This window comes from Babylonia areolata, chromosome 31, assembly GCF_041734735.1.
Source record: "Babylonia areolata isolate BAREFJ2019XMU chromosome 31, ASM4173473v1, whole genome shotgun sequence".
Classification (NCBI taxonomy): domain Eukaryota; kingdom Metazoa; phylum Mollusca; class Gastropoda; order Neogastropoda; family Buccinidae; genus Babylonia; species Babylonia areolata.
Window position 1 is genome coordinate 30,640,684 of NC_134906.1, and position 24,119 is coordinate 30,664,802.

Consider the following 24,119-nt stretch of genomic DNA (forward strand, 5'->3'; position numbering starts at 1 on the left):
AAATCACACTCTGTCAAGTACATGCTGTGATTCTGTTTTCGTCATGTTTCCATTTTGTTTTTAGCTTTTGGTACCTTTCCCTCTGGAAGAGAATGTGTGTGTGGCGTGTGTGTGTGTGTATGTGTATCTGTGTATATGTTTGTGCGTGTGTGTGTGTGTATGTTTGTGTGTGTGTGTGTGTGACTCCGACCTTTTAATCACCAAAATACACAGTGAACAGTCTTAGTGTTTACATGCCCCCCCCCCCTTCTCCGACCCCCTCCCCGTAATGCAGACACAACTGAACAGGGTTGCAACATACAGACAGCATTTGTTTTCTAATTCATGAACATATTTTCATGCACGAACACGCACACGCACACACACACACACACACACGCAAGCACGCACGCACGCACACGCACACGAAATTGCGCACGCACGCCTGTAGGCACGCTTTGTAATTTTCTGTAAGGTGAATGTGTTTAGGTACAATACGAGTCAATGATATACTGTCAGTCTTTAGGTTCGCTCTGTGTGTGTGAGGCGTGTGTGTGTGTGTGAGGCGTGTGTGTGTGTGTGAGGGTGTGTGTGTGTGTGTGTGTGAGGCGTGTGTGTGTCTGTGGTTTTGTTTTGCATTTCGGTTTTCTTTGTTTTGTTTTGCATTTCAGTTTTCTTCTTTATTGATCATATCTCTCATCGGTTTTTTTTATATTCATTGAAGTCCACGAAAATTGAACTGCTGTCTTAACATGGCACCTGTTTAGTACTCTGCTGTGACCAGGCAATACCTGTAAGATACCCACTGCTGTGTCCAGACAATACCTGTAAGATACCCACTGCTGTGTCCAGACAATACCTGTAAGATACCCCACATGTCTAACTGCTGTGTCCAGACAATACCTGTAAGATACCCCACATGTCTAACTGCTGTGTCCAGACAATACCTGTAAGATACCCCACATGTCTAACTGCTGTGTCCAGACAATACCTGTAAGATACCCCACATGTCTAACTGCTGTGTCCAGACAATACCTGTAAGATACCCCACATGTCTAACTGCCGTGTCCAGACAATACCTGTAAGATACCCACTGCTGTGTCCAGACAATACCTGTAAGATACCCCACATGTCTAACTGCTGTGACCAGACAATACCTGTAAGATACCCCACATGTCTAACTGCTGTGTCCAGGCAATACCTGTAAGATACCCAACATGTCTAACTGCTGTGTCCAGACAATACCTGTAAGATACCCCACATGTCTAACTGCTGTGTCCAGACAATACCTGTAAGATACCCCACATGTCTAACTGCTGTGACCAGACAATACCTGTAAGATACCCCACATGTCTAACTGCTGTGTCCAGACAATACCTGTAAGATACCCACTGCTGTGTCCAGACAATACCTGTAAGATACCCCACATGTCTAACTGCTGTGTCCAGACAATACCTGTAAGATACCCCACATGTCTAACTGCTGTGTCCAGACAATACCTGTAAGATACCCACTGCTGTGACCAGACAATACCTGTAAGATACCCCACATGTCTAACTGCTGTGTCCAGACAATACCTGTAAGATACCCCACATGTCTAACTGCTGTGACCAGACAATACCTGTAAGATACCCCACATGTCTAACTGCTGTGTCCAGACAATACCTGTAAGATACCCACTGCTGTGTCCAGACAATACCTGTAAGATACCCCACATGTCTAACTGCTGTGTCCAGACAATACCTGTAAGATACCCCACATGTCTAACTGCTGTGTCCAGACAATACCTGTAAGATACCCACTGCTGTGTCCAGACAATACCTGTAAGATACCCCACATGTCTAACTGCTGTGTCCAGACAATACCTGTAAGATACCCAACATGTCTAACTGCTGTGACCAGACAATACCTGTAAGATACCCCACATGTCTAACTGCTGTGTCCAGACAATACCTGTAAGATACCCCACATGTCTGCTGTGTCCAGACAATACCTGTAAGATACCCCACATGTCTAACTGCTGTGACCAGACAATACCTGTAAGATACCCCACATGTCTAACTGCTGTGTCCAGACAATACCTGTAAGATACCCCACATGTCTAACTGCTGTGACCAGGCAATACCTGTAAGATACCCCACATGTCTAACTGCTGTGACCAGACAATACCTGTAAGATACCCCACATGTCTAACTGCTGTGTCCAGACAATACCTGTAAGATACCCCACATGTCTAACTGCTGTGTCCAGACAATACCTGTAAGATACCCCACATGTCTAACTGCTGTGTCCAGACAATACCTGTAAGATACCCCACATGTCTAACTGCTGTGACCAGACAATACCTGTAAGATACCCACTGCTGTGACCAGACAATACCTGTAAGATACCCCACATGTCTAACTGCTGTGTCCAGACAATACCTGTAAGATACCCACTGCTGTGTCCAGACAATACCTGTAAGATACCCCACATGTCTAACTGCTGTGTCCAGACAATACCTGTAAGATACCCCACATGTCTAACTGCTGTGTCCAGACAATACCTGTAAGATACCCCACATGTCTAACTGCTGTGTCCAGACAATACCTGTAAGATACCCCACATGTCTAACTGCTGTGACCAGACAATACCTGTAAGATACCCCACATGTCTAACTGCCGTGTCCAGACAATACCTGTAAGATACCCCACATGTCTAACTGCCGTGACCAGACAATACCTGTAAGATACCCCACATGTCTAACTGCTGTGACCAGACAATACCTGTAAGATACCCCACATGTCTAACTGCTGTGTCCAGACAATACCTGTAAGATACCCCACATGTCTAACTGCCGTGTCCAGACAATACCTGTAAGATACCCACTGCTGTGTCCAGGCAATACCTGTAAGATACCCCACATGTCTAACTGCTGTGTCCAGACAATACCTGTAAGATACCCCACATGTCTAACTGCCGTGTCCAGACAATACCTGTAAGATACCCACTGCTGTGTCCAGGCAATACCTGTAAGATACCCCACATGTCTAACTGCTGTGTCCAGACAATACCTGTAAGATACCCACTGCTGTGACCAGACAATACCTGTAAGATACCCAACATGTCTAACTGCTGTGTCCAGACAATACCTGTAAGATACCCCACATGTCTAACTGCTGTGTCCAGACAATACCTGTAAGATACCCACTGCTGTGACCAGACAATACCTGTAAGATAGCCCACATGTCTAACTGCTGTGACCAGACAATACCTGTAACATACCCCACATGTCTAACTGCTGTGTCCAGGCAATACCTGTAAGATACCCCACATGTCTAACTGCTGTGTCCAGACAATACCTGTAAGATACCCCACATGTCTAACTGCTGTGTCCAGACAATACCTGTAAGATACCCCACATGTCTAACTGCTGTGTCCAGGCAATACCTGTAAGATACCCCACATGTCTAACTGCTGTGTCCAGACAATACCTGTAAGATACCCACTGCTGTGTCCAGACAATACCTGTAAGATACCCACTGCTGTGTCCAGACAATACCTGTAAGATACCCACTGCTGTGACCAGACAATACCTGTAAGATACCCACTGCTGTGACCAGACAATACCTGTAAGATACCCACTGCTCTGACCAGACAATACCTGTAAGATACCCCACATGTCTAACTGCTGTGTCCAGGCAATACCTGTAAGATACCCCACATGTCTAACTGCTGTGTCCAGACAATACCTGTAAGATACCCCACATGTCTAACTGCTGTGACCAGACAATACCTGTAAGATACCCCACATGTCTAACTGCTGTGACCAGACAATACCTGTAAGATACCCCACATGTCTAACTGCTGTGACCAGACAATACCTGTAAGATACCCCACATGTCTAACTGCTGTGTCCAGACAATACCTGTAAGATACCCCACATGTCTAACTGCTGTGTCCAGACAATACCTGTAAGATACCCCACATGTCTAACTGCTGTGTCCAGGCAATACCTGTAAGATACCCCACATGTCTAACTGCTGTGTCCAGACAATACCTGTAAGATACCCACTGCTGTGACCAGACAATACCTGTAAGATACCCACTGCTGTGACCAGACAATACCTGTAAGATACCCCACATGTCTAACTGCTGTGTCCAGACAATACCTGTAAGATACCCCACATGTCTAACTGCTGTGTCCAGACAATACCTGTAAGATACCCACTGCTGTGTCCAGACAATACCTGTAAGATACCCACTGCTGTGACCAGACAATACCTGTAAGATACCCCACATGTCTAACTGCTGTGACCAGACAATACCTGTAAGATACCCCACATGTCTAACTGCTGTGTCCAGACAATACCTGTAAGATACCCCACATGTCTAACTGCTGTGTCCAGACAATACCTGTAAGATACCCCACATGTCTAACTGCTGTGTCCAGGCAATACCTGTAAGATACCCCACATGTCTAACTGCTGTGTCCAGACAATACCTGTAAGATACCCCACATGTCTAACTGCTGTGTCCAGACAATACCTGTAAGATACCCACTGCTGTGTCCAGACAATACCTGTAAGATACCCCACATGTCTAACTGCTGTGACCAGACAATACCTGTAAGATACCCCACATGTCTAACTGCTGTGTCCAGACAATACCTGTAAGATACCCCACATGTCTAACTGCTGTGACCAGGCAATACCTGTAAGATACCCCACATGTCTAACTGCTGTGACCAGACAATACCTGTAAGATACCCCACATGTCTAACTGCTGTGTCCAGACAATACCTGTAAGATACCCCACATGTCTAACTGCTGTGTCCAGACAATACCTGTAAGATACCCCACATGTCTAACTGCTGTGTCCAGACAATACCTGTAAGATACCCCACATGTCTAACTGCTGTGTCCAGACAATACCTGTAAGATACCCACTGCTGTGTCCAGACAATACCTGTAAGATACCCCACATGTCTAACTGCTGTGACCAGACAATACCTGTAAGATACCCCACATGTCTAACTGCTGTGTCCAGACAATACCTGTAAGATACCCACTGCTGTGTCCAGACAATACCTGTAAGATACCCCACATGTCTAACTGCTGTGTCCAGACAATACCTGTAAGATACCCCACATGTCTAACTGCTGTGTCCAGACAATACCTGTAAGATACCCCACATGTCTAACTGCTGTGTCCAGACAATACCTGTAAGATACCCCACATGTCTAACTGCTGTGTCCAGACAATACCTGTAAGATACCCCACATGTCTAACTGCTGTGTCCAGACAATACCTGTAAGATACCCCACATGTCTAACTGCCGTGTCCAGACAATACCTGTAAGATACCCACTGCTGTGTCCAGGCAATACCTGTAAGATACCCCACATGTCTAACTGCTGTGTCCAGACAATACCTGTAAGATACCCCACATGTCTAACTCCTGTGACCAGACAATACCTGTAAGATACCCCACATGTCTAACTGCTGTGTCCAGACAATACCTGTAAGATACCCCACATGTCTAACTGCTGTGTCCAGACAATACCTGTAAGATACCCCACATGTCTAACTGCTGTGTCCAGACAATACCTGTAAGATACCCCACATGTCTAACTGCTGTGTCCAGACAATACCTGTAAGATACCCCACATGTCTAACTGCTGTGTCCAGACAATACCTGTAAGATACCCCACATGTCTAACTGCCGTGTCCAGACAATACCTGTAAGATACCCACTGCTGTGTCCAGGCAATACCTGTAAGATACCCCACATGTCTAACTGCTGTGTCCAGACAATACCTGTAAGATACCCAACATGTCTAACTGCTGTGTCCAGACAATACCTGTAAGATACCCCACATGTCTAACTGCTGTGTCCAGACAATACCTGTAAGATACCCACTGCTGTGACCAGACAATACCTGTAAGATAGCCCACATGTCTAACTGCTGTGACCAGACAATACCTGTAAGATACCCCACATGTCTGCTGTGTCCAGACAATACCTGTAAGATACCCCACATGTCTAACTGCTGTGTCCAGGCAATACCTGTAAGATACCCCACATGTCTAACTGCTGTGTCCAGACAATACCTGTAAGATACCCACTGCTGTGTCCAGACAATACCTGTAAGATACCCACTGCTGTGTCCAGACAATACCTGTAAGATACCCACTGCTGTGACCAGACAATACCTGTAAGATACCCACTGCTGTGACCAGACAATACCTGTAAGATACCCCACATGTCTAACTGCTGTGTCCAGACAATACCTGTAAGATACCCCACATGTCTAACTGCTGTGACCAGACAATACCTGTAAGATACCCCACATGTCTAACTGCTGTGACCAGACAATACCTGTAAGATACCCCACATGTCTAACTGCTGTGACCAGACAATACCTGTAAGATACCCCACATGTCTAACTGCTGTGTCCAGACAATACCTGTAAGATACCCCACATGTCTAACTGCTGTGTCCAGACAATACCTGTAAGATACCCCACATGTCTAACTGCTGTGTCCAGGCAATACCTGTAAGATACCCCACATGTCTAACTGCTGTGTCCAGACAATACCTGTAAGATACCCACTGCTGTGACCAGACAATACCTGTAAGATACCCACTGCTGTGACCAGACAATACCTGTAAGATACCCCACATGTCTAACTGCTGTGTCCAGACAATACCTGTAAGATACCCCACATGTCTAACTGCTGTGTCCAGACAATACCTGTAAGATACCCACTGCTGTGTCCAGACAATACCTGTAAGATACCCACTGCTGTGACCAGACAATACCTGTAAGATACCCCACATGTCTAACTGCTGTGACCAGACAATACCTGTAAGATACCCACTGCTGTGACCAGACAATACCTGTAAGATACCCACTGCTGTGACCAGACAATACCTGTAAGATACCCCACATGTCTAACTGCTGTGTCCAGACAATACCTGTAAGATACCCCACATGTCTAACTGCTGTGTCCAGACAATACCTGTAAGATACCCACTGCTGTGTCCAGACAATACCTGTAAGATACCCACTGCTGTGACCAGACAATACCTGTAAGATACCCCACATGTCTAACTGCTGTGACCAGACAATACCTGTAAGATACCCCACATGTCTAACTGCTGTGACCAGACAATACCTGTAAGATACCCCACATGTCTAACTGCTGTGACCAGACAATACCTGTAAGATACCCCACATGTCTAACTGCTGTGTCCAGACAATACCTGTAAGATACCCCACATGTCTAACTGCTGTGTCCAGGCAATACCTGTAAGATACCCCCACATGTCTAACTGCTGTGTCCAGACAATACCTGTAAGATACCCCACATGTCTAACTGCTGTGACCAGACAATACCTGTAAGATACCCCACATGTCTAACTGCTGTGTCCAGACAATACCTGTAAGATACCCCACATGTCTAACTGCTGTGACCAGACAATACCTGTAAGATACCCCACATGTCTAACTGCTGTGTCCAGACAATACCTGTAAGATACCCCACATGTCTAACTGCTGTGACCAGACAATACCTGTAAGATACCCCACATGTCTAACTGCTGTGTCCAGACAATACCTGTAAGATACCCCACATGTCTAACTGCTGTGACCAGACAATACCTGTAAGATACCCCACATGTCTAACTGCTGTGTCCAGACAATACCTGTAAGATACCCAACATGTCTAACTGCTGTGACCAGACAATACCTGTAAGATACCCCACATGTCTAACTGCTGTGTCCAGACAATACCTGTAAGATACCCCACATGTCTAACTGCTGTGTCCAGGCAATACCTGTAAGATACCCAACATGTCTAACTGCTGTGACCAGACAATACCTGTAAGATACCCCACATGTCTAACTGCTGTGTCCAGACAATACCTGTAAGATACCCCACATGTCTAACTGCTGTGTCCAGACAATACCTGTAAGATACCCCACATGTCTAACTGCTGTGTCCAGACAATACCTGTAAGATACCCAACATGTCTAACTGCTGTGACCAGACAATACCTGTAAGATACCCCACATGTCTAACTGCTGTGTCCAGGCAATACCTGTAAGATACCCCACATGTCTAACTGCTGTGTCCAGACAATACCTGTAAGATACCCCACATGTCTAACTGCTGTGTCCAGACAATACCTGTAAGATACCCTACATGTCTAACTGCTGTGTCCAGACAATACCTGTAAGATACCCCACATGTCTAACTGCTGTGTCCAGACAATACCTGTAAGATACCCACTGCTGTGTCCAGACAATACCTGTAAGATACCCACTGCTGTGACCAGACAATACCTGTAAGATACCCCACATGTCTAACTGCTGTGACCAGACAATACCTGTAAGATACCCCACATGTCTAACTGCTGTGTCCAGACAATACCTGTAAGATACCCCACATGTCTAACTGCTGTGACCAGACAATACCTGTAAGATACCCCACATGTCTAACTGCTGTGACCAGACAATACCTGTAAGATACCCCACATGTCTAACTGCTGTGACCAGACAATACCTGTAAGATACCCCACATGTCTAACTGCTGTGTCCAGACAATACCTGTAAGATACCCCACATGTCTAACTGCTGTGTCCAGACAATACCTGTAAGATACCCCACATGTCTAACTGCTGTGTCCAGGCAATACCTGTAAGATACCCCACATGTCTAACTGCTGTGTCCAGACAATACCTGTAAGATACCCACTGCTGTGACCAGACAATACCTGTAAGATACCCACTGCTGTGACCAGACAATACCTGTAAGATACCCCACATGTCTAACTGCTGTGTCCAGACAATACCTGTAAGATACCCCACATGTCTAACTGCTGTGTCCAGACAATACCTGTAAGATACCCACTGCTGTGTCCAGACAATACCTGTAAGATACCCACTGCTGTGACCAGACAATACCTGTAAGATACCCCACATGTCTAACTGCTGTGACCAGACAATACCTGTAAGATACCCCACATGTCTAACTGCTGTGTCCAGACAATACCTGTAAGATACCCCACATGTCTAACTGCTGTGTCCAGGCAATACCTGTAAGATACCCCACATGTCTAACTGCTGTGTCCAGACAATACCTGTAAGATACCCCACATGTCTAACTGCTGTGTCCAGACAATACCTGTAAGATACCCACTGCTGTGTCCAGACAATACCTGTAAGATACCCCACATGTCTAACTGCTGTGACCAGACAATACCTGTAAGATACCCCACATGTCTAACTGCTGTGTCCAGACAATACCTGTAAGATACCCCACATGTCTAACTGCTGTGACCAGGCAATACCTGTAAGATACCCCACATGTCTAACTGCTGTGACCAGACAATACCTGTAAGATACCCCACATGTCTAACTGCTGTGTCCAGACAATACCTGTAAGATACCCCACATGTCTAACTGCTGTGTCCAGACAATACCTGTAAGATACCCCACATGTCTAACTGCTGTGTCCAGACAATACCTGTAAGATACCCCACATGTCTAACTGCTGTGTCCAGACAATACCTGTAAGATACCCCACATGTCTAACTGCTGTGTCCAGACAATACCTGTAAGATACCCACTGCTGTGACCAGACAATACCTGTAAGATAGCCCACATGTCTAACTGCTGTGACCAGACAATACCTGTAAGATACCCCACATGTCTGCTGTGTCCAGACAATACCTGTAAGATACCCCACATGTCTAACTGCTGTGTCCAGGCAATACCTGTAAGATACCCCACATGTCTAACTGCTGTGTCCAGACAATACCTGTAAGATACCCACTGCTGTGTCCAGACAATACCTGTAAGATACCCACTGCTGTGTCCAGACAATACCTGTAAGATACCCACTGCTGTGACCAGACAATACCTGTAAGATACCCACTGCTGTGACCAGACAATACCTGTAAGATACCCCACATGTCTAACTGCTGTGTCCAGACAATACCTGTAAGATACCCCACATGTCTAACTGCTGTGACCAGACAATACCTGTAAGATACCCCACATGTCTAACTGCTGTGACCAGACAATACCTGTAAGATACCCCACATGTCTAACTGCTGTGACCAGACAATACCTGTAAGATACCCCACATGTCTAACTGCTGTGTCCAGACAATACCTGTAAGATACCCCACATGTCTAACTGCTGTGTCCAGACAATACCTGTAAGATACCCCACATGTCTAACTGCTGTGTCCAGGCAATACCTGTAAGATACCCCACATGTCTAACTGCTGTGTCCAGACAATACCTGTAAGATACCCACTGCTGTGACCAGACAATACCTGTAAGATACCCACTGCTGTGACCAGACAATACCTGTAAGATACCCCACATGTCTAACTGCTGTGTCCAGACAATACCTGTAAGATACCCCACATGTCTAACTGCTGTGTCCAGACAATACCTGTAAGATACCCACTGCTGTGTCCAGACAATACCTGTAAGATACCCACTGCTGTGACCAGACAATACCTGTAAGATACCCCACATGTCTAACTGCTGTGACCAGACAATACCTGTAAGATACCCACTGCTGTGACCAGACAATACCTGTAAGATACCCACTGCTGTGACCAGACAATACCTGTAAGATACCCCACATGTCTAACTGCTGTGTCCAGACAATACCTGTAAGATACCCCACATGTCTAACTGCTGTGTCCAGACAATACCTGTAAGATACCCACTGCTGTGTCCAGACAATACCTGTAAGATACCCACTGCTGTGACCAGACAATACCTGTAAGATACCCCACATGTCTAACTGCTGTGACCAGACAATACCTGTAAGATACCCCACATGTCTAACTGCTGTGACCAGACAATACCTGTAAGATACCCCACATGTCTAACTGCTGTGACCAGACAATACCTGTAAGATACCCCACATGTCTAACTGCTGTGTCCAGACAATACCTGTAAGATACCCCACATGTCTAACTGCTGTGTCCAGGCAATACCTGTAAGATACCCCCACATGTCTAACTGCTGTGTCCAGACAATACCTGTAAGATACCCCACATGTCTAACTGCTGTGACCAGACAATACCTGTAAGATACCCCACATGTCTAACTGCTGTGTCCAGACAATACCTGTAAGATACCCCACATGTCTAACTGCTGTGACCAGACAATACCTGTAAGATACCCCACATGTCTAACTGCTGTGTCCAGACAATACCTGTAAGATACCCCACATGTCTAACTGCTGTGACCAGACAATACCTGTAAGATACCCCACATGTCTAACTGCTGTGTCCAGACAATACCTGTAAGATACCCCACATGTCTAACTGCTGTGACCAGACAATACCTGTAAGATACCCCACATGTCTAACTGCTGTGTCCAGACAATACCTGTAAGATACCCAACATGTCTAACTGCTGTGACCAGACAATACCTGTAAGATACCCCACATGTCTAACTGCTGTGTCCAGACAATACCTGTAAGATACCCCACATGTCTAACTGCTGTGTCCAGGCAATACCTGTAAGATACCCAACATGTCTAACTGCTGTGACCAGACAATACCTGTAAGATACCCCACATGTCTAACTGCTGTGTCCAGACAATACCTGTAAGATACCCCACATGTCTAACTGCTGTGTCCAGACAATACCTGTAAGATACCCCACATGTCTAACTGCTGTGTCCAGACAATACCTGTAAGATACCCAACATGTCTAACTGCTGTGACCAGACAATACCTGTAAGATACCCCACATGTCTAACTGCTGTGTCCAGGCAATACCTGTAAGATACCCCACATGTCTAACTGCTGTGTCCAGACAATACCTGTAAGATACCCCACATGTCTAACTGCTGTGTCCAGACAATACCTGTAAGATACCCCTACATGTCTAACTGCTGTGTCCAGACAATACCTGTAAGATACCCCACATGTCTAACTGCTGTGTCCAGACAATACCTGTAAGATACCCACTGCTGTGTCCAGACAATACCTGTAAGATACCCACTGCTGTGACCAGACAATACCTGTAAGATACCCCACATGTCTAACTGCTGTGACCAGACAATACCTGTAAGATACCCCACATGTCTAACTGCTGTGTCCAGACAATACCTGTAAGATACCCCACATGTCTAACTGCTGTGACCAGACAATACCTGTAAGATACCCCACATGTCTAACTGCTGTGACCAGACAATACCTGTAAGATACCCCACATGTCTAACTGCTGTGACCAGACAATACCTGTAAGATACCCCACATGTCTAACTGCTGTGTCCAGACAATACCTGTAAGATACCCCACATGTCTAACTGCTGTGTCCAGACAATACCTGTAAGATACCCCACATGTCTAACTGCTGTGTCCAGGCAATACCTGTAAGATACCCCACATGTCTAACTGCTGTGTCCAGACAATACCTGTAAGATACCCACTGCTGTGACCAGACAATACCTGTAAGATACCCCACATGTCTAACTGCTGTGACCAGACAATACCTGTAAGATACCCCACATGTCTAACTGCTGTGTCCAGACAATACCTGTAAGATACCCCACATGTCTAACTGCTGTGTCCAGACAATACCTGTAAGATACCCACTGCTGTGTCCAGACAATACCTGTAAGATACCCCACATGTCTAACTGCTGTGTCCAGACAATACCTGTAAGATACCCCACATGTCTAACTGCTGTGACCAGACAATACCTGTAAGATACCCCACATGTCTAACTGCTGTGTCCAGACAATACCTGTAAGATACCCCACATGTCTAACTGCTGTGTCCAGACAATACCTGTAAGATACCCCACATGTCTAACTGCTGTGTCCAGACAATACCTGTAAGATACCCCACATGTCTAACTGCTGTGTCCAGACAATACCTGTAAGATACCCACTGCTGTGTCCAGACAATACCTGTAAGATACCCCACATGTCTAACTGCTGTGACCAGACAATACCTGTAAGATACCCCACATGTCTAACTGCTGTGTCCAGACAATACCTGTAAGATACCCCACATGTCTAACTGCTGTGACCAGGCAATACCTGTAAGATACCCCACATGTCTAACTGCTGTGACCAGACAATACCTGTAAGATACCCCACATGTCTAACTGCTGTGTCCAGACAATACCTGTAAGATACCCCACATGTCTAACTGCTGTGACCAGACAATACCTGTAAGATACCCCACATGTCTAACTGCTGTGTCCAGACAATACCTGTAAGATACCCCACATGTCTAACTGCTGTGTCCAGACAATACCTGTAAGATACCCACTGCTGTGACCAGACAATACCTGTAAGATACCCCACATGTCTAACTGCTGTTACCAGACAATACCTGTAAGATACCCCACATGTCTAACTGCTGTGTCCAGACAATACCTGTAAGATACCCCACATGTCTAACTGCTGTGTCCAGACAATACCTGTAAGATACCCACTGCTGTGACCAGACAATACCTGTAAGATACCCCACATGTCTAACTGCTGTTACCAGACAATACCTGTAAGATACCCCACATGTCTAACTGCTGTGTCCAGACAATACCTGTAAGATACCCCACATGTCTAACTGCTGTGACCAGACAATACCTGTAAGATACCCCACATGTCTAACTGCTGTGTCCAGACAATACCTGTAAGATACCCACTGCTGTGTCCAGACAATACCTGTAAGATACCCCACATGTCTAACTGCTGTGTCCAGACAATACCTGTAAGATACCCCACATGTCTAACTGCTGTGTCCAGACAATACCTGTAAGATACCCACTGTCTACTGCTGTCCAGACAATACCTGTAAGATACCCCACATGTCTAACTGCTGTGACCAGACAATACCTGTAAGATACCCACTGCTGTGTCCAGACAATACCTGTAAGATACCCCACATGTCTAACTGCTGTGTCCAGACAATACCTGTAAGATACCCACTGCTGTGACCAGACAATACCTGTAAGATACCCCACATGTCTAACTGCTGTGTCCAGACAATACCTGTAAGATACCCCACATGTCTAACTGCTGTGACCAGACAATACCTGTAAGATACCCCACATGTCTAACTGCTGTGACCAGACAATACCTGTAAGATACCCCACATGTCTAACTGCTGTGACCAGACAATACCTGTAAGATACCCAACATGTCTAACTGCTGTGTCCAGGCAATACCTGTAAGATACCCCACATGTCTAACTGCTGTGTCCAGACAATACCTGTAAGATACCCCACATGTCTTAACTGCTGTGTCCAGACAATACCTGTAAGATACCCCACATGTCTAACTGTTGTGTCCAGACAATACCTGTAAGATACCCCACATGTCTAACTGCTGTGACCAGACAATACCTGTAAGATACCCCACATGTCTAACTGCTGTGTCCAGACAATACCTGTAAGATACCCCACATGTCTAACTGCTGTGACCAGACAATACCTGTAAGATACCCCACATGTCTAACTGCTGTGACCAGACAATACCTGTAAGATACCCAACATGTCTAACTGCTGTGTCCAGGCAATACCTGTAAGATACCCCACATGTCTAACTGCTGTGTCCAGACAATACCTGTAAGATACCCCACATGTCTAACTGCTGTGACCAGGCAATACCTGTAAGATACCCCACATGTCTAACTGCTGTGTCCAGACAATACCTGTAAGATACCCCACATGTCTAACTGCTGTGTCCAGACAATACCTGTAAGATACCCCACATGTCTAACTGCTGTGTCCAGACAATACCTGTAAGATACCCACTGCTGTGACCAGACAATACCTGTAAGATACCCCACATGTCTAACTGCTGTGTCCAGACAATACCTGTAAGATACCCCACATGTCTAACTGCTGTGTCCAGACAATACCTGTAAGATACCCACTGCTGTGACCAGACAATACCTGTAAGATACCCCACATGTCTAACTGCTGTGTCCAGACAATACCTGTAAGATACCCACTGCTGTGACCAGACAATACCTGTAAGATACCCTACATGTCTAACTGCTGTGTCCAGACAATACCTGTAATATACCCCACATGTCTAACTGCTGTGTCCAGACAATACCTGTAAGATACCCACTGCTGTGTCCAGACAATACCTGTAAGATACCCCACATGTCTAACTGCTGTGTCCAGACAATACCTGTAAGATACCCCACATGTCTAACTGCTGTGTCCAGACAATACCTGTAAGATACCCCACATGTCTAACTGCTGTGTCCAGACAATACCTGTAAGATACCCCACATGTCTAACTGCTGTGTCCAGACAATACCTGTAAGATACCCACTGCTGTGTCCAGACAATACCTGTAAGATACCCCACATGTCTAACTGCTGTGTCCAGACAATACCTGTAAGATACCCCACATGTCTAACTGCTGTGTCCAGGCAATACCTGTAAGATACCCCACATGTCTAACTGCTGTGACCAGACAATACCTGTAAGATACCCCACATGTCTAACTGCTGTGACCAGACAATACCTGTAAGATACCCACTGCTGTGTCCAGACAATACCTGTAAGATACCCCACATGTCTAACTGCTGTGTCCAGACAATACCTGTAAGATACCCCACATGTCTAACTGCTGTGTCCAGACAATACCTGTAAGATACCCACTGCTGTGTCCAGACAATACCTGTAAGATACCCCACATGTCTAACTGCTGTGACCAGACAATACCTGTAAGATACCCCACATGTCTAACTGCTGTGTCCAGGCAATACCTGTAAGATACCCACTGCTGTGACCAGACAATACCTGTAAGATACCCCACATGTCTAACTGCTGTGTCCAGACAATACCTGTAAGATACCCCACATGTCTAACTGCTGTGACCAGACAATACCTGTAAGATACCCCACATGTCTAACTGCTGTGTCCAGACAATACCTGTAAGATACCCCACATGTCTAACTGCTGTGTCCAGACAATACCTGTAAGATACCCCACATGTCTAACTGCTGTGACCAGACAATACCTGTAAGATACCCCACATGTCTAACTGCTGTGTCCAGACAATACCTGTAAGATACCCCACATGTCTAACTGCTGTGTCCAGACAATACCTGTAAGATACCCACTGCTGTGACCAGACAATACCTGTAAGATACCCCACATGTCTAACTGCTGTGTCCAGACAATACCTGTAAGATACCCACTGCTGTGACCAGACAATACCTGTAAGATACCCCACATGTCTAACTGCTGTGTCCAGACAATACCTGTAAGATACCCCACATGTCTAACTGCTGTGTCCAGACAATACCTGTAAGATACCCAACATGTCTAACTGCTGTGTCCAGGCAATACCTGTAAGATACCCAACATGTCTAACTGCTGTGTCCAGGCAATACCTGTAAGATACCCCACATGTCTAACTGCTGTGTCCAGGCAATACCTGTAAGATACCCCACATGTCTAACTGCTGTGTCCAGACAATACCTGTAAGATACCCCACATGTCTAACTGCTGTGTCCAGGCAATACCTGTAAGATACCCAACATGTCTAACTGCTGTGTCCAGACAATACCTGTAAGATACCCCACATGTCTAACTGCTGTGTCCAGACAATACCTGTAAGATACCCAACATGTCTAACTGCTGTGTCCAGGCAATACCTGTAAGATACCCCACATGTCTAACTGCTGTGTCCAGACAATACCTGTAAGATACCCCACATGTCTAACTGCTGTGTCCAGGCAATACCTGTAAGATACCCCACATGTCTAACTGCTGTGTCCAGACAATACCTGTAAGATACCCAACATGTCTAACTGCTGTGACCAGACAATACCTGTAAGATACCCCACATGTCTAACTGCTGTGTCCAGACAATACCTGTAAGATACCCCACATGTCTAACTGCTGTGTCCAGACAATACCTGTAAGATACCCCACATGTCTAACTGCTGTGTCCAGGCAATACACGTAAGCTGAAAGCGGCGGCAGGTCTGTTGTCCAGATCGACTGGAAACCCCGGGTAGTTATTTCACTTCACTTTGATGTGTGCTGTGCAGGTGTGTGTGCTATAGCTGTTGTGTGTGCTATAGGTGTTTTATGTGCCATAGATGGTATATGTACTATAGGTGTTTTGTGTGCTATAGGTGTTTTGTGTACTATAGATGGTATGTGTACTATAAATGTTGAGTGTGCAAAAGGTGTTTTGTGTGCTTTAGGTGTTATGCGTGCTATGGGTGTTATGTGTGCTATAGATGTGTGTACTATAGGCGTTGTGTGTGCCATATGTGTCGTGTGTACTATAGATGTATGTACAAAAGGCGTTGTGTAGTATTGTTATGTGTTGGGTGTACTATGGGTGTTGTATGTACTATAGGCGTTATGTGTACTGTGGATGATGTGTGTACTATTGGTGCTGTGTCTAATGTAGATGTGTGCTGTGTAGCTATGTGTAGTAAAGGTGTAGCGTGGACACCCCAGCTTCAATTTTCACTTCATGTTGATGTTGTGTAGCTGTTGTCTGTCTGTGTGTGTGTGTGTGTGTGTGTGTGTATGTCTGTGTGTGTGTGTGTGTATGTGTGTGTGTGTGTCTGTCTGTCTGTCTGTCTGTGTGTGTGTGTGTGTGTGTGTGTGTGTGTGTGTGTGTATGTGCTGCATGGATATTGTGTTGTATATAAGTGTTGTTTTTTTTCTCTCCGTAGGTTTACTAAATTATATTTTGCAATCATAACAGACTTCCTACAATATTTTGTCAGGGAAAACCCGGCTTGCTTTTGTCATCACGAGTTGTTTTAATCACACTCATCTGCTGGCCAGATGGCCGACAGCTGTCTAACCCAACGCGCTTTGGCGTTGAGTGCATGCAAAACAAAAGATAGCAGAATAGATTGTTTCTTCAGAGTTTTGCCAGAGGACAACACTTTAGTTGCCAAGGGTTCTTTTCCAGTGCACCAAGTGTGTGCTGCACACGGGACCTCAGTTCATGGCTCAGTTTGATTTTCCAGTCAAACGTGAAGACACGGCGAGAGCTGGTGCCAACCCAGATCTTCAAGGACACACTGTTGGCAGATAACCAACCGACCACTTTCCTCCTTACCTCTGGGAAAGGCTGTGTGGTTGATAGTCCTCATGTTGTGTTGGAACAGACATCTTCACAGCTGTTCACTGGATTCAAAGGGAAAGGCTGTGTGGTTGATAGTCGTCATGTTGTGTTGGAACAGACATCCTCACAGCTGTTCACTGGATTCAAAGGGAAAGGCTGTGTGGTTGATAGTCGTCATGTTGTGTTGGAACAGACATCTTCACAGCTGTTCACTGGATTCAAAGGGAAAGGCTGGGTGGTTGATAGTCATGTTGTGTTGGAACAGACATCCTCACAGCTGTTCACTGGATTCAAAGGGAAAGGCTGTGTGGTTGATAGTCATGTTGTGTTGGAACATACATCCTCACAGCTGTTCACTGGATTCAAAGGGAAAGGCTGGGTGGTTGATAGTCATGTTGTGTTGGAACAGACATCCTCACAGCTGTTCACTGGATTCAAAGGGAAAGGCTATGTGGTTGATAGTCATGTTGTGTTGGAACAGACATCCTCACAGCTGTTCACTGGATTCAAAGGGAAAGGCTGGGTGGTTGATAGTCGTCATGTTGTGTTGGAACAGACATCCTCACAGCTGTTCACTGGATTCAAAGGGAAAGGCTGGGTGGTTGATAGTCGTCATGTTGTGTTGGAACAGACATCCTCACAGCTGTTCACTGGATTCAAAGGGAAAGGCTGGGTGGTTGATAGTCGTCATGGTGTGTTGGAACAGACATCCTCACAGCTGTTCACTGGATTCAAAGGGAAAGGCTGGGTGGTTGATAGTCGTCATGGTGTGTTGGAACAGACATCCTCACAGCTGTTCACTGGATTCAAAGGGAAAGGCTGTGTGGTTGATAGTCGTCATGTTGTGTTGGAACAGACATCTTCACAGCTGTTCACTGGATTCAAAGGGAAAGGCTATGTGGTTGATAGTCATGTTGTGTTGGAACAGACATCCTCACAGCTGTTCACTGGATTCAAAGGGAAAGGCTGTGTGGTTGATAGTCATGTTGTGTTGGAACAGACATCCTCACAGCTGTTCACTGGATTCAAAGGGAAAGGCTGGGTGGTTGATAGTCATGTTGTGTTGGAACAGACATCCTCACAGCTGTTCACTGGATTCAAAGGGAAAGGCTATGTGGTTGATAGTCATGTTGTGTTGGAACAGACATCCTCACAGCTGTTCACTGGATTCAAAGGGAAAGGCTGTGTGGTTGATAGTCGTCATGTTGTGTTGGAACAGACATCCTCACAGCTGTTCACTGGATTCAAAGGGAAAGGCTGGGTGGTTGATAGTCATGTTGTGTTGGAACAGACATCCTCACAGCTGTTCACTGGATTCAAAGGGAAAGGCTGGGTGGTTGATAGTCGTCATGGTGTGTTGGAACAGACATCCTCACAGCTGTTCACTGGATTCAAAGGGAAAGGCTGGGTGGTTGATAGTCGTCATGGTGTGTTGGAACAGACATCCTCACAGCTGTTCACTGGATTCAAAGGGAAAGGCTATGTGGTTGATAGTCGTCATGTTGTGTTGGAACAGACATCCTCACAGCTGTTCACTGGATTCAAAGGGGTTAAGTGTGTTCACCCTCCAGCAGATAGGACCCACGTTTTGTGGCATGTTGCATTTTGTGCCAATGGAGGTTAATGCACATCTAGCCCGTATGGATTATCTGCTGCAGTGAATCACTAAATGCACACACGCACACGCGCGCGCACATACACAAACAACACACACACACACACACACACACACACACACACACACACACACACACAGCGGTGTCTACAAGATAACACAACACCTGACATACATACGCCGTATTTGTTTTCAGCTGTTCCCGTCAGGACCAGACATAGTCTCCTCGTGCCTTCAGTCCATCAACACCTAGACCAGGTCCATCAACACCTAGACCAGGTCCATCAACACCTAAACCAGGTCCATCAACACCTAAACCAGGTCCATCAATACCTAAACCAGGTCATCAACCCATCAACACCTAAACCAGGTCCATCAACACCTAGACCAGGTCCATCAACACCTAGACCAGGTCCATCAACACCTAAACCAGGTCCATCAACACCTAAACCAGGTCCATCAACACCTAAACCAGGTCCATCAACACCTAAACCAGGTCCATCAACACCTAAACCAGGTCATCAACCCATCAATACCTAAACCAGGTCCATCAACACCTAAACTAGGTCATCAACCCATCAACACCAAAACCAGGTCATCAACCCATCAACACCTAAACCAGGTCATCAACCCATCAACATCTAAACCAGGTCATCAACCCATCAACACCTAAACCAGGTCCATCAACCCATCAATACCTAAACCAGGTCCATCAACACCTAAACCAGGCCCATCAACACCTAAACCAGGTCCATCAACATCTATATCACTGTCTGCCTGTCTTTCAGAGTGGGTCAGGCGTTGGACTTGTGGTCCAGTGTTCACCAGTGACCAGGGTTCCAGGCCCCGTTTCGGCATGGTGTTGTGTCCTTGGGAAAGGCACTTTACTCCGATGTTCCTCACTCCACCCAGGTGTGAATGGGAACCTGACTTCAGTTGGGGAAGGTTAAATCGGCGGAAGGAGAGGACTGGGCCCCGCCTTCCTATGCCCAGCCCTGGACACAGTGGGTATGAATTCACTGCCTTCCTATGCCCAGCCCTGGACACAGTGGGTATGAATTCACTGCCTTCCTATGCCCAGCCCTGGACACAGTGGGTATGAATTCACTGCCTCCATGGTCATAACAGACTATGGGACTTTACCCTATTATTATCCATTGAATTGACGTATTTACTTTCTAGTGTTTTTCAACGTGCACATATTCCGGCTTTATTCTCATGATCATGTTTATCCAGTCATTTTTAAGCGAATTTTTGGTACATTAACTCTGCCAGTAAATGAATGTGTGGGAAGGGGGGGGGGTTATGGGTATGGGGAGATAAGGGGTGAGATGATTAACCAAAGGTGTGTGTCTTCAGACAATGTTCTTAAGGGGTCAGATGATTAACCAAAGGTGTGTGTCTTCAGACAATGTTCTTAACCTTCACCGTACTTTGTGGGTCTGACAGACCCATTTTTGCCTTAAAAAATGCCTTTAAAATATATTTGGTGTCCGATTAATTTGAAATTTCATGACTTTTGTTGTCACAACATATGCATCATTTTAGTAAATTAATGTACACTTTAACTGATTAGTTAATCAGTTACGTAATTGTGAAAATTTTTACCTGCATTCCTACGTTGTGGGTCTTACAGACCCATACTCCCCAAAGAAGAGAAAACACTAAGTACCCTTATTCGTAATTTGTGGGTCTCTCAGACCCATACTCGCAAAAGAAGGGAACAAACCAATAATCCCTTTGTACTACGTGGAACGAAGTGATTGTGCGTACATGACTGATGACACATAGGCTACCTCACTGCTTCTGTAGTTGGCTGGCACATCGCATCCGGCTCTCACGGAGAACACAACAGTACAGCAGGCTACCGGTGTCATTGCCTCAGGCAAGTTATATTTTGATGATTATCAAGTTTATTAATTGCCATCAAGTTAGCTTGCCATCTGTTCGATACTTTAGGTCGATTCCAACATCGCCATCTCTGAAGGCATCAGTAAGCATTGCAGAGAACATGAGGCTGAACAGCGTTGGAGCCAGGACGCAGCCTTGCTTGACACCATTTGTGACAGCAAAAGGAGCAGATGTTTCGCCATTGTCCTGGACTCGAGCCTGCATGCCTTCATGGAATTGGCTGACCAAGGAAATAAATTTCCGAGGGCATCCGTACTTTTTTTTGTTTTGTTTTGTTTTGTTTTGCTGCCCCATCATCTGCGCCGTTTCAGTGGCATTACTCCCACGCCGCTCATTTAGATTCCCCCATACACGGCCACACCCGGGTTCGTCCGTCGCAGTCCCAGCGTCGGCAGTCCACAGGGAACCATTGATGTTAGGTCGCCTGGAGGCCACACACCAGAGGAGACCCTGCACTGCTGCTGAGTCACTTCAGTGGTGTTCAGTGGTGCCTGTTCTGTTTTAACGTACTTAGGACACCACCTACTAAGCCCCCTACTAACGACAATAATGGCTTAGTCGCGGAGCCAGACTGAGCGAGCGTCTCTCCCAGAGTGGAGACCGCCACCACGTCCCTCAAACAACAGCCCCCCCATGAATCTGCCGACACTGACGACATTGACAGGACTCACCCAAAGCACGGAAGTGGAGGGGTATCGAAACTGAGGTCACCATGAGAGCAGGGCATGAAAGGTCACAGACTTTGAGACTATTTTGTTTATATTGATGACGATGAAGGGGGAGGAGGATGACGATGATGATGACGATGTTGCTATGGAGGTCCATTTTGGTTTGGAACTGCGTGACAAGGCTGTACTCTACGCTTCCTGTCATAATGATATCCCGGCGTTAACCAGGCCCGAGAGATACAGACACTTGCAGTGTTGGTCAGGTAATTAGAGCAACACACCCAAAGACGCATCCTTGAAGTGGATGACACTCGACTGTGTGGTCCCAGTCTCCCCATTTAAGCCCACAGCACACTCAACTCTGGGTAGGAACCGGCCACGGGCCGAAAAACCCACCTCCGCTGGGATTCGAACCCACGTCCTCCCAGCCGTCAGTCCGCGACGCTAACCACTTCGCCACGGCGGCTGGTAGGGCATCCGTACTTGGCCATGATCTTCCACAGTCCCTCTCTACTCACGGTGTCGAAGGCCTTGGTGAGGTTGACATAGGTGGAGAACAGAGCAGCATTTTGCTCCTGACATTTCTCTTGCAGCTGCCTTGCAGCAAACACCATGTCGGTGGTTCCGCGCTCTTTCCGGAATCCACATTGGCTCTCAGGCAAATGACCTTGGTCAAGGTGTGCTGTGAGGCGGTTTAGTAGGATCCTGGCAAGTATCTTGCCTGCGATGGAGAGCAAGGAAATGCCCCGATGGTTATCACAGGCTTGCCGGTTCCCCTTTCGCTTGTACAAGTGAATGATAGATGCATCTTTGAAATCCTGGGGGATCATCTCTTCTTTCCACATGAGTGAGTACAGCTGATGGAGCTTCTCAGTCAGCACAGTGCCTCCATCGTTGTAGACCTCTGCTGGTATGGAGTCTGAGCCAGGTGCTTTGCCACTGGATAGCAGATGGATTGCTTTCTGGGTCTCAAGAGGTGTTGGCGGATCGTCCAGTGTTTCGTTGATGGGGACTTAATAATAATAATAATAATAATGGTACTTATATAGCGCTAAATCTTGTGCATAAACAAATCAAAGCGCTTTCGCACCAGTCATTCTCACGCAAGCATAACTCTAAAACTGAAAAAAAAAGAAAAAAAAAAAAAAATCTAAAAAGACAAGGAAGAGGCAGGGAAGGGAGGCGATTTTGGGAAGAGGTGGGTTTTAAGGCCAGACTTGAAAGAGCTGAGTGTGGAGACTTGACGAAGCGAAAGAGGAAGTTCATTCCAATTGCAAGGTCCAGAGACAGAGAAAGAACGGTGGCCAACAGTCGAGAGTTTGAATCTGGGTATGTGTAAGTGGAGTGGATCCGAAGCTGATCGTAGTGAGCGAGATGGAGTGTAGAGGTGAAGGCAGCCACAGAGATAGGAAGGGGCTGATTTGTGAATACATTTGTAGCATAGAGTGCTGATCTTGTACTTTATTCGGTGTGAGACAGGGAGCCAGTGGAGATGTTGCAAAAGAGGAGTGGTGTGCTCAGATCTTTTCTTTCTGAGGACGAGTCGGGCAGCAGAATTTTGTATGCGCTGAAGGGACTGAATGGATGAAGCAGGCAAACCAGACAATAGAGAGTTACAGTAGTCAAGGCGAGAGAGAATGAGAGAAACGACAAGTCTAGATGTTGCGTCAGTGGACAGATATTTCCGGATGGAACTGATGCGCCGCAGTTGACAGTAGCAGGATTGACATGTCTGATTGATAAATGTTTGCATGGACAGTGTGTTGTCAAGGACAACGCCGAGGTTCCTGACTGAAGTGGACAGAGGGATGGATGTACTGCCAAGTTTGATTGTATTAGTTGTAATGGAA

General features: G+C 46.2%; 1 protein-coding gene across 4 annotated transcripts in view; it reads left to right on the forward strand.

The window, feature by feature from the left end:
• Positions 1-20,265, forward strand: part of LOC143276195 (transient receptor potential cation channel subfamily V member 5-like) — a 70,912-nt gene extending 50,647 nt beyond the window's left edge. For 2 of the 4 annotated variants that reach the window (XM_076580635.1, XM_076580636.1), the window contains 2 exons: positions 16,935-16,995; positions 19,887-20,014. In XM_076580635.1, coding sequence (XP_076436750.1) covers positions 16,935-16,995; positions 19,887-19,911 — 86 coding nt within the window. In that variant the 3' untranslated portion in view covers positions 19,912-20,014. Of the gene's footprint in view, positions 1-16,934; positions 17,033-19,886; positions 20,015-20,165 lie in introns of those variants that run through there. The other 2 variants (XR_013053517.1, XM_076580637.1) reach the window with 2 other exon arrangements.
• The last annotated feature ends 3,854 nt before the right edge of the window (positions 20,266-24,119 follow it).